The following is a 14,754-nucleotide window of genomic DNA, read 5'->3' as shown; positions in this document are numbered from 1 at the left end:
AGGTAAATGACGATTACCAATTTCCACCATGAAAAACGAAAAAGAAATTTAAGTTTTAAATCTACTGAAAATTCCTAGATCTTTTGAGATTCATTGAACTTTTCAATGACATGTTTAAATCTCGATATGCCCCCTCGATTTGTGACTGGGATGCCGAGGATCACAAAACAGGGTGTGAATAACCATGCAAACTTACATGGTGCCCCCAATGTTACAGTCACCTATTCGATGTGCCGGTTAACCACACACGCTCCACCGAACTATGACAAACAATGAGTCACCCTTTGCTACCTTTGATTAGAACCATTTAGTGTTCCGGGTAACCACACACGCTCCACTAACGTCTTCGTAAGGGCACAAAGTGTAATTTCATGGAATTGCATCAATTCACTTTTGCCTAAAGTAACTAAGATTGGGAATTTTGTAAAAGCATTTAGTTACTTGTGTACTTCATTATACTTATAATGGAAGGTTTCTGTCCTATCCTACCCGTTCGGCTAACGACCCTCCACTAGTCAAGAGTGTGGTGGGTAAGAGTGGATACCCATTCAATTGCCATTTTATAGGCAATTTCCTTAAACACCCCTTATAGACCAGCTTCGTGAATGAGGTCTACTAACGGTAAGACTGACTGTTTACTCATACATAGACTTTTAATGTTATATATAGTATAGGGTGTATTTTACACTTTTAAAATACTAGGTGGTCTAATTTAATAAATTATACTTTTAATTTAATTAAATGTAAACCAAAACTTTATGGATTTATTAAATCTCTTTTAATTATACACCTTAATTAATTAATAAAACCATAAGGGTGTGATTTGAACTTTTCAAAACAATACTAGGGTTTTAGAATTTAACATTTCTAAATTAAACTTTTAATCAACTTTTAAATTCCAAAACTTGAGGGCAAGTTTTGAAACATTTCAAAACATTAGGGTTTAACTTATTTAAATTTCAAAAACAAAACTTTTAAGTTCAAATTTAAACTATAAAACCTAAAGGGATTAATTTGAAACTTTTCCAAACTTTGTCAAGAATATTCTATATCACAAAATTCAAATAAGGCAATTAACAATTAATTGGTGGTTATCTAATTTGACCTAGTCCAAATTCTTGCAAGATAATTCACCAAATAATTCAAATAATTAAATCTAATCATATAAGGAAATAACTATCTAACTAATATGAATTTATCTTTAATTTTGGCAAAGATAATCACCCAATATCATAAAAATCTGATTTATATCAATAAAAAACGTTTTGGTAACTATCCCACAGCCAAAAGAGCACAAAATCCCGATTTTCCCTCTTTCTGACCAGCAAACTCATCGAGTCAGGCATGGACTCGGCGAGTTCACCATGGACTCGGCGAGTTCATCTATGGACTCGGCGAGTTTAGCCCCCAGAAACCCTAAATTTCGATCTTTAAGCAAGGATAATTCATAATAGCATCAAATACATCAAACAAACAACCATGTCTCTGATACCACTGATGGGTTTTGAGCAAAACATCATTCCTATGGTGTACATGCAAACCCTAATAGCTTTTGGATCTAGTTTGTCTAATGAACATGCAATTGAATATCTAAAGCTATAAACCCTAGATCTAGCATACAATTAATCATATTAACATAAGATTGGGGTTAGATCTTACCTTGATTGTTATGTAGCAATAACAATCTCAAATCCTCCTTTGTAATGGCTTTAGAAAGCTTAGAGTCACAAGTGTCACTCCTCTAATGGCTCACAAACACCAAGAGCAAGAGGATGAAGAATGATAAGAGAGGAGGCACCCAAAAAACGTGTAGAAACCCTAAGGAATTAGTTGGCCACGTTTTTGGTGCCCTAGGGGTCCTTAAATAGTGAGGCTATTATGGTTATCTAACAAGGAAACCCTAATTTGATTGCTTAGGCCCTAAGCAACCCATGGACTCCCTCCTTAGAGGCCTTGGACGATTTCTAATGGGTTTCCCCATAGAATTCGTCCACTCCATCCTTTATGGAGTCCATTAGCCCAATATCCAACTATCACACAATTGACAGTTCTAGTGCCCTTTATTTAATTAATATCTTTTAGCCACAAAAGTAATTCTTATTAATTCTTGACTAATATTAATTAAACAATATGATTTCTCCTTTAATATATTATTCTCATAATATATTTATAAATCATAATTAATCCTCTCTCTCTCTCCATAATTCATCCTATCAAGTTGCTTTGGTGAAGGCAACCCAAAAGGACAATGCACAATCGGGTCAAGTACATACCAAAATAGTTATGGACTTAGACACTAATCCAACAAATATTTCTTAAAAAGTTTCCTTGGTTGGATGATCAATCTAACCATTGGATACATGATATTTTCTTTTGGGAAAGTAAAAATACATGAAATCAGTAAATTATTAGGTTCTTGTGAGATTTGACCATGCTAGGATGTTTAGCAGTAGAAACGTCGAAGGTTTTGGGCATGCCATGTTCTTGGGATTGGCCTTCCTTTTGGGGTTCCAGGATGTACATGCCTTTTCGGAGTACTTTAGTAACTCAGTATGGTCCTTCCCATGATTGGTGTAGCTTTCAACGTGGTTCTTGTCTGTTGGATTCATTATTTCTTAGTACCCAATCTCTTACTTTATCTGCTTTGCTAGAAGTCTGATATTGCCATATTTATACATATTGTGAGGCATTATTTTAATACATTTTAAGCCATATTTTGGTAAAATGAAAATATATTTGGTACTTATTGGGTTACATTGTATATTACATCCAAAAAGGACATTCTTGAAGAAAATGGACTGAAACCGACAAAGGTTGGATACTGGAAAGGCTGGAGCTAAACTTGTTGTAACATCCTCAAAAATCAAAATAAATTTTAACTTTTCAAAAACAACCCATAACCTAAATGTTTACAAAACTATCGTTTCAAAAGTGTATTTTAGTAATCAGATTATCCCAAAATCCAAACAACACAAAAACCAAAGGATTTGCACGATCACTCATTCGTCTTGCGACGGTCATCTGAAGTACCTGAAACAATAACTAAAATTATAAGCCCAAGCTTTGTGAGTTCCCCCAAAGCACCACCACACAACACATAACATATATAATCCTACATGTTGGGTCCACAACCTCCCGATTGGCTTACCCTGGCTCACAACCTCCTGGATGGATTACCCTGCATGTCACGTACTGGGTCCAGAACCTCCCGATTGGATTGCTCTGGTCTGTTGACTGACAGTACAAAGCAGTAGCCTCAACCCCAATCACATCATGTCGACATATAACAGATAACGAGCATATTCAATAGACAAATAATTATACAAACATAAATCACAGGTAGTCCTACAGATCTACCAGCCTAATACATATCAGCAACCATCATACAATCATACTGATCTACCGTATACTCAACATATCATTAGTCAATATATATATATATATATATATATATATATATATATATATATATATATATATAAATCTTAATACTGTATAGACAAAATTGCAAAAATGGTCCATGTGCTATGCATTTTTTTTGGGTTTCGGTCAAAATCTCAACTTTTTTGGATTCATGGTCCTTTTGGCCTAGTTTGTACGTAGAATTGGTCCCCCGACTTAACTTCCGTTAAGTTGTTTTTGCTAACCCCCTCATGTGCCTCCCACATGAGGGTATATTTGTCTTTTCACTTCTAAGGGACCATTTTTGCACCTGAAAAAAATATATCCCCTTTTTTTAAAAAAATAATACCTATTTATTTATTTTAATAATTAAAAATAAAAGAGGTCTCTCTCTCTCTCTCTCTCTCTTCTCTCTCTCTCTCTCTCTCTCTCTCTCTCTCTCTCTCTCTCTCTCTCTCGTTTTGTGATAAACCTGAAGAAACACACACATTACACACCATTTCCCTGCTACAAACCTTCAAGTCCATTTTCATCATCTTCAACGTCTTCATCTTTTAAGCATATCACACAAACCACCGCCATACACCACCTTTCAACCACCATCTCCAACCCTGGTATTCATCTCGCCATCACAGACCCGCCATCACAGAATTTGTCTTGTTCAGATTTGTGTGGTTTCTTGTTGAGTTTGAATCTTAGACCTAGTCAAGCTCTTTATGAAACCGTTACGATGAACACAGTTGAGTTCGTTGCCACGTACGCATTTCCTACCCTTGAAAATTTTCTTTCTTTTCTCTCAAATTAGGTCAGACCAGGGGCAATGGCTGGTGGAGATGTTCCATGAGGAAAGAAAAGATTATGGGTCGTCTGTAATGGAGGTTTTTAGGGACAAATGGCCTAGTTTAATGGCGAAGGAAGTGACTAATAGTTGTAACAGAAGGCAAGAAGAAAGACCCGCATTTTGGGTTCTCGATCACACACACTCGCTATGTATTCTGATTGTAGATTTGGGTAGGATCCATTGCTTGTAAATGGATGGCTTGATTTCTACAAATTAAGTGGCTTTAACTCTAGGTATAGCGGATGCGTGGTGTTTGGTTGTAAAAGTTTTCTTCTTGTTCACTTGTTCTTGTTTTATTTTCTGATTCAAGTTTAGTACTTGTTCTTTTTTATTTTTCTTGTTCATCAAGGGATGCAAATGTGATTGATCAGCAAATCTACTTTGAGATAGCATTTGAAAACTTACCCATCAATTTCCAATTATGACCCACATATTATTTCTTGATTCGATGGAAACAACTAGCCAAGTGGTGGCTCTTCTAGATGAACCAATTCGTAAAGCATCAGAATTACCAGATCTCCTGGAATTTGAACCTGTTGAAGATGGTTTTGGGTGTGGAGTAGGGGGAGCAGATGAACCAATTCGACGCCTCCTCCTTCACAAGGACTCTTAATATCTCATACCTAGCCTTACTTTGCTTCCTCATCATCGACATACAAGAGGTTTAGAGTGTCCTCAAAATCATGGTTTCTTTAAAACAAAAGAGAAACGGAAAGGGAGAAGAGAAAGAAGAAGAAGAAGAAGAAGAAGAAGAAGAAGAAGAAGAAGAAGAAAGGGAAATGAGGACAATAATAGGGGCGGTGTTGGTTGTATTTTTTGGTGGTTGATTTGTGGTAGCTAAAAGGAATAACGTTGGTGAGGGTGATGAGGATCTGATCGTGGGTTTTGAAGAAGATGATGTATCTTCTTGGTATTAAAACGAGAGAGAGAGAGAGAGAGAGAGACCTCCTTTATTTTTTAATTTTTAAAATAAATAAATATATATTCATTTTTTTAAAAAGGGGGTGTATATTTTTTTTTCAGGTGCAAGAATGGTCCCTTAGAAGTGAAAAGACAAATATGACAAATATACCCTCATGTAGGAGGCACATGAGGGGGTTAACAGCAACAACTTAACGGAAGTTAAGTCGGGGGACCAATTCTACGTACAAACTAGGTCAAAAACACTATGAATCCAAAAAAGTCGAGGTTTGGACTGAAACCCCAAAAAAAATACATACCATGGGGACCATTTTTGCAATTTTGTCTACTTTATAATACATATATGTTGGTGGTCCCTATCAATTTTAAGACTTTTATCTTAGACAAAATTGCAAAAATGGTCCATGTGGTTGTCAAAATTCTATGCATTTGGTCCAAAACAAAATGTTGATGCATCACTGGTTCAATTTTGGATACCTTACGTGGTTTTGGCCCCTATAATTAACATTTTTGTGTGTTTTTGGTCCACACCTAACCTTAAATGACTAATATGCCCTTTAAATAATGATTTTCTAACTTTTTTTTATTTTCTTATCTTATAATTAAAAGAAAAACAAAAAAAATCAAACCCACCCCACCCACATCTTACCCTACCCTCATCCACCTCTCTCTCGGCAATTCTCCCTATCTTTGTCTTCATCGACACATAGAACACTACTATCACTGCACCACCACCATGGTCATCGTGCCTGCATCTCACCACCAGCAACCTAACACAATCGATCGTCACCACCATCTACCGCCGCCTTACCATCTCCTCCATCGCCACCCTTTTCCCATTCCAAATAAAACCCTAAAATCGGTACCATTGCAACTAATAGGGTTTGGATAAAAAATTGACAGAAGAAAAATAAAGCAAATGAATCAGAATACATCGAGGATTTGTTGATAGGCGGTGGCGCTGCTCCACCTGGTTTCCGTCTCCCCATTATCGTCGTCGTCGTTGTTGATGCCAATATACACCATCGAAGGCTCCATGTTTGGTAGGTGATTCGATTTTGGTTTAAATTCTCTTGCCGTCTATTTTGACTCAATTCGTTTAGCACGTCACCAACTTGGCAACAAATTATGGTGGGTGATTCGATTTGGGTTTGAGCACCCTTTGATTCGATCTGAGCACATTTTTCTAATGAGGGAGATGTATAGGTGAAACTGGTTTTCTGGCAGGCGTAAAGAGATATATATATATATATATATATATATATATATATATATATATATATATATATATATATATATATATATATATATATATATATATATATATAGAGAGAGAGAGAGAGAGAGAGAGAGATGCGTGGGGGAAATAGGGGTTTTAGGATCTAACAAAGAGAGGCTTCATCGATTTAAGGAACGGGATATGGAGGTAAGGGTAGGGAAGTGGACGTGGTTAGTGGCGGATGGTGATGGTGATGGAAAACGGTGATGGCTGGGAAACGGTGATGGCTGGAAAACGGTGGTGACAGGCGACCTGTGTCGACTACTCAGTCACCACCACTATCCCTTCCTTCCACCGGAGCTAGAGTGCAAAACAAAGTCATCGCCACTCCTTCCCTGCTGAATGTACAGACTGGTAGCGTCTGGCGGTATTGGCAGATGGTGGTGGTAATCAGAGTGTTTTTAAGTGTGTTTTTTAGATTGAGAAAAAGAGAGGTGAGAGAGGTGGAGGAGATGAGTGGAACCACCGGTAAAAGAGAGAGAGAGAGAGAGAGAGAGAGAGAGAGAGAGAGAGAGAGAGAGAGAGAGAGAGAGAGAGAGAGAGAGAGGGCCATTCTTTAATTTTCAATTACTTAAAATCATTAAAATTCATATAAAAATAAGAAAAACAAATATGAAAGGTATAATTATCTTTTTAAATGGATAGGGGCCAAAATCACTAAAAAAATCAAATTTTGGTCCAGTGATGCATTAACATTTCGTTTTGGATCAAAAACACAGAATTTTGACAACCATATGGACCATTTGTGCAATTTTGCCTTTATCTTAAAACTAAGGAAACAAAATTATAGCTTTCATTTTCATTTAATCAATCTTGAACATCATATATAGGAATAAATGGGCGGGCAATTTGAATTCCAACTACACCCGGGGATTCAAATTTGAATAACCTAAAATTTCAAAATAACATATTTACAATACCTTCTCATCTACCTCTCTATCCCCATCTCTGGATAAACCTTCATCGACGACGTGTTGCTTCCCTCACCGACAGTGTATTGCTTCTTTCACCGACAACATCTATTGCTCCACCTCTGTTCAGAAACGTGGTGCCCTTCACCACCAAATATTACCGTCACCAACACCTGTTGCTCCATTACCTGTTGCTTTCATCACCGGAAACATCTCTAACCTAACGTCATCTGCTACCTCCCATCAAACCACCACCACCACCCACTCCCGCCTGCCAACACCACAACACCATCTGATGAGCGATCAACATTTGATGAAATTTTAGGGTAACGATTTGGATATCATTGAAGATTTTGAATAAGCTAGGGTTTGATGTTTTCTGTTTTTGTTTACGTTTTCATCCATATGATTTTTTTTTCGTTGCATGTTTTCAGCTTTCGCCTCATCTGCATTCACCACCATCAAAACCCTGCTCTGCCGCCTACGTTTCTTTTCTAAGAAGGGAAAGTTTTTCTATTTCCCCTAATTTCTTCATCTTCTTTCTACTTCTTGGTTTGGATTTTTCTTAAGAATCGGATTTGGTTTGGATTTTTCATAGGAATCAGATAATCTACTTCCTCTCTTTTTTTGTTTAGATCTAACCCTCTTGCTTACTTTTGGTTAATATTGGTAAGGAGAAATGTTAGTGTTGAAGGTTTACATGGATATTGTCGCTGCTACTGATTGAGGCTTGTGCTTACATGCATCAATTTGCTTGAGATTTTGAAAATGGTTGAATATTACATATTAAGGGATAATGACTTAGAAGACCATTGATGTTTCAAATTTGTTCAAAAAACACCATTCAAGTATTACATGTTTAAAAAACACCGTCAAACTAAGACATATGTTCAAAAAACACCACCGAAGTACATATTATGTTCAAAAAACACAATCTTTATGGTTTGGGGCAACTTACATGTTTAGCCCCTAAGTTTTTTTTCTTAACTCGGACAGTCCCTTGCATTTATATTTATTTTTCCTTCGGACCATGATCGAGTTAAAAGACTAATATACCCTTATTAGTTTCATTTAACATTTATTTTTATTACTTGTTAATTATGTATACAATTGATATATTTATAATAAATAATCACATAAATTGTATAAATAATTAATAAATAATAAAAATAATGTTAAATGAAAATAATAAGGGTATATTAGTCTTTTAACTCGATCAAGGTCCAAAGTCGAAGCAAATCTAAACTAAAGGGACCGTCCGAGTTAATAAAAAAAAGTTAGGGACTAAATATGTAAGTTACCCTAAACCATAGAGATGATGTTTTTTGAGCAGAACATGTACTTCGTTGGTGTTTTTTAACATATGTCTTAGTTTGATGGTGTTTTTTGAACATATAATACTTGAATGGTTTTTTTCGAACGAATTTGAAATTTCGATGGTCTCTTAAGTCATTTTCCCACATATTAACTATCCGATGTTTTCATCAATTTCTTGGTCCCCTAAAAAATAATATCGCCATTCTTTTCGTCTTTTTTTATAATCCAAATATTGAGGATTAAGGATGATACAACATCATTTTTACTAGAGGTAAAACAAAAAAAAGTAAACATATTCATGTTTTATTTATTATTTATATTTGAAGGATAATTATCATAGCTTATCATATTAGTACCGTTGCTTTGCATCTGATTAAACTTGTTCAATGTTTGTAGAAAAAGGGTACAAAGGTATGAAGGAAGGATCATACCAAGGTTGGAGCAGAGACTCACAAAAGCTAAGGCCATTTTGATAAATTTAAAAAAAATGTTCATCTACATTCGATATAACCAACTATTTTTACTTTTCTTTTGTTATTATAGATAAATAGTCACGACTTGTCCAAAATTTTGTTTTTGTTTATTTATTTGTTGTTATTTAAGTATAATAAACTTTGTGCTTTTCTATAGAACGTGATTATGGTTTGTAAGGATTCAGTCTATTAAGATTGGTTAACTTTTGTGCTTATTGTTAATGTTTTTGTTTCCATTACTTATTTTTAATCAGCTTGAATCTTGATAGGTTACATATAGGAACCAAACTACAAAAGAGAAGAATGTTGATGACCCTATAGGTTGCTTCCATTGATTACTTGAAGTAGACACAACTCTTACACTTAGAATGGAAATATGAAGATAATATAAGAAAACAGAAGGCATAAATATTTTACATTCGAGAGTAATTATATTTTTGTTTGAAAAAAATATGCTTATTTTTATTTCTTTCTAATAGCAGTCATTCACTCTTTAGTAACCATTAATGGTTATTTTTTTTATTGGCATTTGTACTTCCATCATGTCAACTTTAGTAAGAAAAAAAATAGTTGAGGTTGCATCAAGTTGATGTCTTTTTGCTTTGGTTGTATGAACTATCGGCGTTAATGAATTTTTCTATATAATGATTTATTGGTGTAAATTGTTTTTGAATGTATTACTAAATTTAGTTTTTTTTGGTGAAGTTTTGGCCTCAATTGTTTTGGATGTATTAAAATCTGTTGATTGTAAATTTAAAGTTACGCAGAAGTTGATTGGCATTTTAGGTAAAAGATGGCAAAGTTCGCTGCTATTAACTGATCCTCCTTACACAGACTTTGGTTTTTTGCTGGTTGATGTTTTGAATAACCAATCCATATTTTTGTTATTTTGCTACTAAATGATTCCCCCAAGATCATTTTGGTGTGTTGACAAATTTCCCTTTGGATGATTTTAGTGTTTTATTGTATTTAACCGAATCGTATTTTTGTTATTCATTTGTAAATTAATTTTAGCTGTATTTTCTCTATAATTTTTGTTTTCTGATATGGGTATGATGACAGGCCTACAAACAGGTGGTTTTTGTAATTTGTAGCTTTATTTATTGATTTTGTAATTTAATGTATGTAAAAACGAAGGGTTATATGCATTTATTTGTAAAAATTGTATAATTTATGATTTTTATGTTAAGTTTGGTACAAGACACCCCACTCCCTTATAAATATATGGCTCATGTCTTTACGTTACTAAAATAATTAAATATTTAATTACCGATAACGTAAAGGTTTAATACATATCGATTGAAGGTAAACGGACAACAAGCTGCGCCGCTAGCCCTTTCTGGATGGCAAAACCAATTCTTTTGAAAACAATATTTGTGGATCTAGGAGATATGACATTAGAATGCATGACCCGTTGGACTCTATTGAGGAGCTCCACCGCCTCTGGTGCGAGAAAACTAAATGTATCGAATGCAAAAGGTACAAACACATATTGAGTTTCTATACATGCATTATCGTGTTTTACAACTTTGCACGCAGCGGCTTTCAAAGTGGCATGTCCAGCTGTGAAACCCCCGCTCCCCAAACCAACGAGAGGAGAGACCTCAGTAAGATCCACGCACGCATGCTTCCCTCCTATCCATCCAAAGACCAAAATGTCAGCCGGTCTAAGTGTGGACCTTCTATCCTGCGGGTCCGTCAAAAAGTTCACCGGCGCTTCTTTCTTCACAGAAATACCAGCACGCCGACAAGCATCAAAGAGAACATCCCGAACCACATCATGTCTGTACTTGAAACCAGGGAGCTTCTACAATGAACCGCGTGTTCCCCAAAGGTATCCAAACATGCCTTGCGGCAAACTGGGCATATCTCGTCAATTGGGAATATGGAAATCATGAGGCGGTACCGAAGGATAGTTCAGTACTCCACAGGAGACATATGCTGGCCAAGACCATCAATATGGATAGTTAGCAGAAAATCCTGAGCATGAGGTGCCCGCAGACATTCAAAGACTGCTTTCTGTCTGACAGGCATGTCGAAGTCGATTTCCATATCTTGGATGATTTTGCTAAAAAGGGCACACGCCAAAGCCTTTTGGGATTTAGGGGGGCGGTGTCCTTATTAGTGAAACCGCTACAGTCAAATCCTGGAATTGTATCGCGAAGATGAGTCATAACACATAGGTAATCCGAGTCCATACCACATACGCCACTGTCACGTAAGATGTGGTCTTGTAATGCCCAAGATTGGGCCCTCGAGGCTACAAATGTGTAGGAGGAAACCTCGTATGCCGAGTACAAACCCAAACCATCGAAACGAATAGGTAAGGAAGCCAGGCGCCACTGAATGTCTCCAAAGAAGGGGCCTCCACATACCACCATATCCTCGATAGACCTGCGGAATCCTTTGTCAAAGAACAAAGCTACCTCTTCTATGTGTATCGGCTGGCATGTCCTTAAACCAAAGAAAAGTTTTGCAATGCCCATACATGATCGAAGCAAAAGGAGCTCACTCTGCGGGTCACATAGTTGTGGAAGAAGGCCCATCAAATCAACAGCATTGACAGCTCTCTTCATGGCCAGCCCGCAAATAAACCCTGCGTCTCTACTAACAGTCCCCCAAGGAGCTTCACCCCCAAATAAGGTCTCCCTATATCCGTTGGGAATAAATTGGCACGAAGCTTCCTACCATCACAGGAGGGCCAAAAAGTCTCCGTTTTCTTGATGTTCAACTCAAGACCCAAACTTGGACTATGCAACCGAATAATGTTCAACACTCTAGCCACCTCCTCTGAATCCCCAATGACAGTCCCATCATCTAGATACCAAGAATGGAGAATGAACTTACAATTGTCTCTAATCTTGTGCAAATACAGGTGCAAAACGAGGGCAAAAAGAAGAGGGCCCAAGGGGTCACCTTGCTGCACCCCAGTGGCAGACCATATATGTTGGTCTCCGATATAAAGCCTCGCTGCTTGCCCGTACAAGAAATCCACCCACAAAGAAATGGAAGGGCACATCTTCTTAACCTCGTGGAGCAATGCTGATCGATCTACTAGGTTAAAGGCATTCGAGAAATCCACAGTCAGCATTACAAGAGGCCCATCAACATGATGTTCACTCAACACCCTATTGGCACTGTGTAACATAGCCTCTACACTGCCGGATACACCAACCCCGAATTGAAAATCATTAAGGTACTTGGCCATTTCTTTACCCACACCTTTCATGGCAACCTTGGAAACCAGACGTCTCCATATAGTGCCTACTGCAATCGGAAGGATCCCGTTGTCAGGTTTAAGTAGAGGTGTGAGAGGAGCGGATGCAACAAACTCTGCCAAAATGGTTGGACATCTTCTCGCTAACCATAAATTAACTACTAAAGTGATAGCATGTATGAGATCTGTGGCAATAACAGACCCTTCTCCACAAAGGGCATCTAGTAAGTGTTGAGCCCTCAAGCCATCTCTCCCGCAAGAAGTTCCTTTAGGGAAGGATTTGATGCAACCAAATACACAGTCAAAGTCTGCTACAAGGGGAGGTTCAAAAATTATGGGGCTCGACATGGATGGGGGTGGCCTGAAAGGGTGTTTGTCCTCCAAAGCTTTAATAGTATGCAAAAATGGTCCCTGTTGTATGCATTTTTTTTAGGTTTAGTCAAAACCTTGACTTTTTTGCTTGACAGTCCTTTTGATTATGTTTATATGTGGAAATAGTCCATTCGAAAATTGAAACGACTAAATTACCTTCTTGATATATTTTTTTATAATTTTCAATCTAATTTAATGTTTTATTAATAATAAAATGGGGCCTACAACCTCTCTCTCTCTCTCTCTCTCTCTCTCTCTCTCTCTCTCTTTCTCTCCCCTAAGAAAACCCATATAGTTTCGATCAGAAAACACACACATGAATTCAAACCTAGAGTCGGATCTAAATATTTCTTAACCGTGAATGCCATTGGAGTTTCCACCGGAGAGAGGTAGAAGACGAGACTACTTCACAAATTCCTTTGACACATAATCAACCACCTCCAGAAGCTACTGTACATCCCTCTCTCACCATTTTCAGACCGCAACCGGAGTTTCCACCATCGCCACTCACCATATTTGGAACGTCGTCGACCCCGTTGCCACTTTTCCATCATTCTCTCTCACAAGTCTACTCAGATCTGTTTGTAACATGCCAACGGATGAACCCAATCATTTCACCATTATCGGACCTCCATTGCAATCAAACCCAATTAAACCCAAAATTGATGTCAGATTCAACATATAAGGATGAACACAAATGCACACATACACACCAAATCATACCGTAAAATTCATTCACTGGTCCTCTTGATGAAGATTTGTTATATGCCAACAAAGAATATGTCTTCAGGAGTGCCCATGTTCAAATCACTTTCGAGATATATGACATAAACCCTAAGATTAAATACCTGAAAAGTCCTCTTGCAGTCAGCAACTAAAACTTTCAGCTGACTTACCAACCGATAAACCATTTCCCGTTTGTTCAACATTAAGCAAACAGTCAAGAATCTTGCAATGAACCGTAATTGTTTGTTGGCAAGATTCACATCTTGTAAGAGTCCATCTTTGAAATACTCTTCAGTCAAAATCGCTTCATAAAAGATATATGACTCTGACAAATAACTAACCACACTTGTTCTCATATATTGTCCGAAATAAAGTTGCTCTATTCGCGATGCAATATCACCTACTTCCCATCTCTTCAAATGCATAATTTGTATAAGTTTCAAGGCATACGATTCACCAAATGAGATTCTGGACATATCGCTAACTTTATTAAATACACTAATACAAACTAAATTACAACAAAGAGAAAGAAATTGACCTGTTGCGTTCGTAATACAGCAAATCCCTAATTTTGGGAACTTTTTATCGGCTTTAGCTACAAGAGACCAGTAGACTTCACTCACCGGTACATTCAAGTTACTAGTAGTAATATTGCTCTGCAACATTTCTTTTCTTCTAATTCCTACTAATTCTCAACAATTTTGCATCATCATATAGCGCATTGATGCCAATTAGTCACACGAATATTAGTTGATGTTCATCATCTTGTCATTTTAGGTATGAGAGAGAGATATGTATGTGGGTCTAGTTTATATTTAATAATAATAATAATAATAATAATAATAATAATAATAATAATTTTATAAAGTGAAAGAAAAATAAAAATTAATATCATTAAGGGTATAATAGTCTTTTTAGTTTGAACATGTATCAAAACTACAAGTAAACTAGCTCAAAAGACCACCAACCCAAAAAATTCAAGATTTGGACTAAACCTCAAAAAAAATACATACTATAGGGACCATTTTTGCAATTTTATCATATATATATATATATATATATATATATATATATATATATATATATATATGTGTGTGTGTGTGTGTGTTCCTTAACTTACTTTATGTATATGAATGCCAAACATATAACACTCAAATTGTATTTAATTTTTACCCAAAATAATTCAAAAACAAAACCCAATGTATAATTAAGGTCTAGCATTTAGCTACCGGTTATTATACCATAAATATGTTATTTTTTTATTACTTACATTTAGAGTAAATTACAGTTTTACT

General features: G+C 36.4%; 1 protein-coding gene across 1 annotated transcript; it reads right to left on the bottom strand.

The window, feature by feature from the left end:
* Positions 1-13,494: 13,494 nt before the first annotated feature.
* On the bottom strand, positions 13,495-14,124 carry LOC145157546 (uncharacterized). Its single transcript, XM_079076571.1, has one exon. The coding sequence runs from the start codon at positions 14,122-14,124 to the stop codon at positions 13,495-13,497; it is 630 nt and encodes a 209-aa protein (XP_078932697.1).
* Positions 14,125-14,754: the final 630 nt, after the last annotated feature.

This window comes from Lactuca virosa, chromosome 2 (assembly GCF_052849685.1).
Source record: "Lactuca virosa cultivar CGN04683 chromosome 2, Lactuca_virosa_CGN04683_v6, whole genome shotgun sequence".
Taxonomy (NCBI): domain Eukaryota; kingdom Viridiplantae; phylum Streptophyta; class Magnoliopsida; order Asterales; family Asteraceae; genus Lactuca; species Lactuca virosa.
The sequence above is the reverse complement of the archived record's forward strand: the minus strand, read 5'-3'. Positions and strand labels throughout refer to the sequence as shown.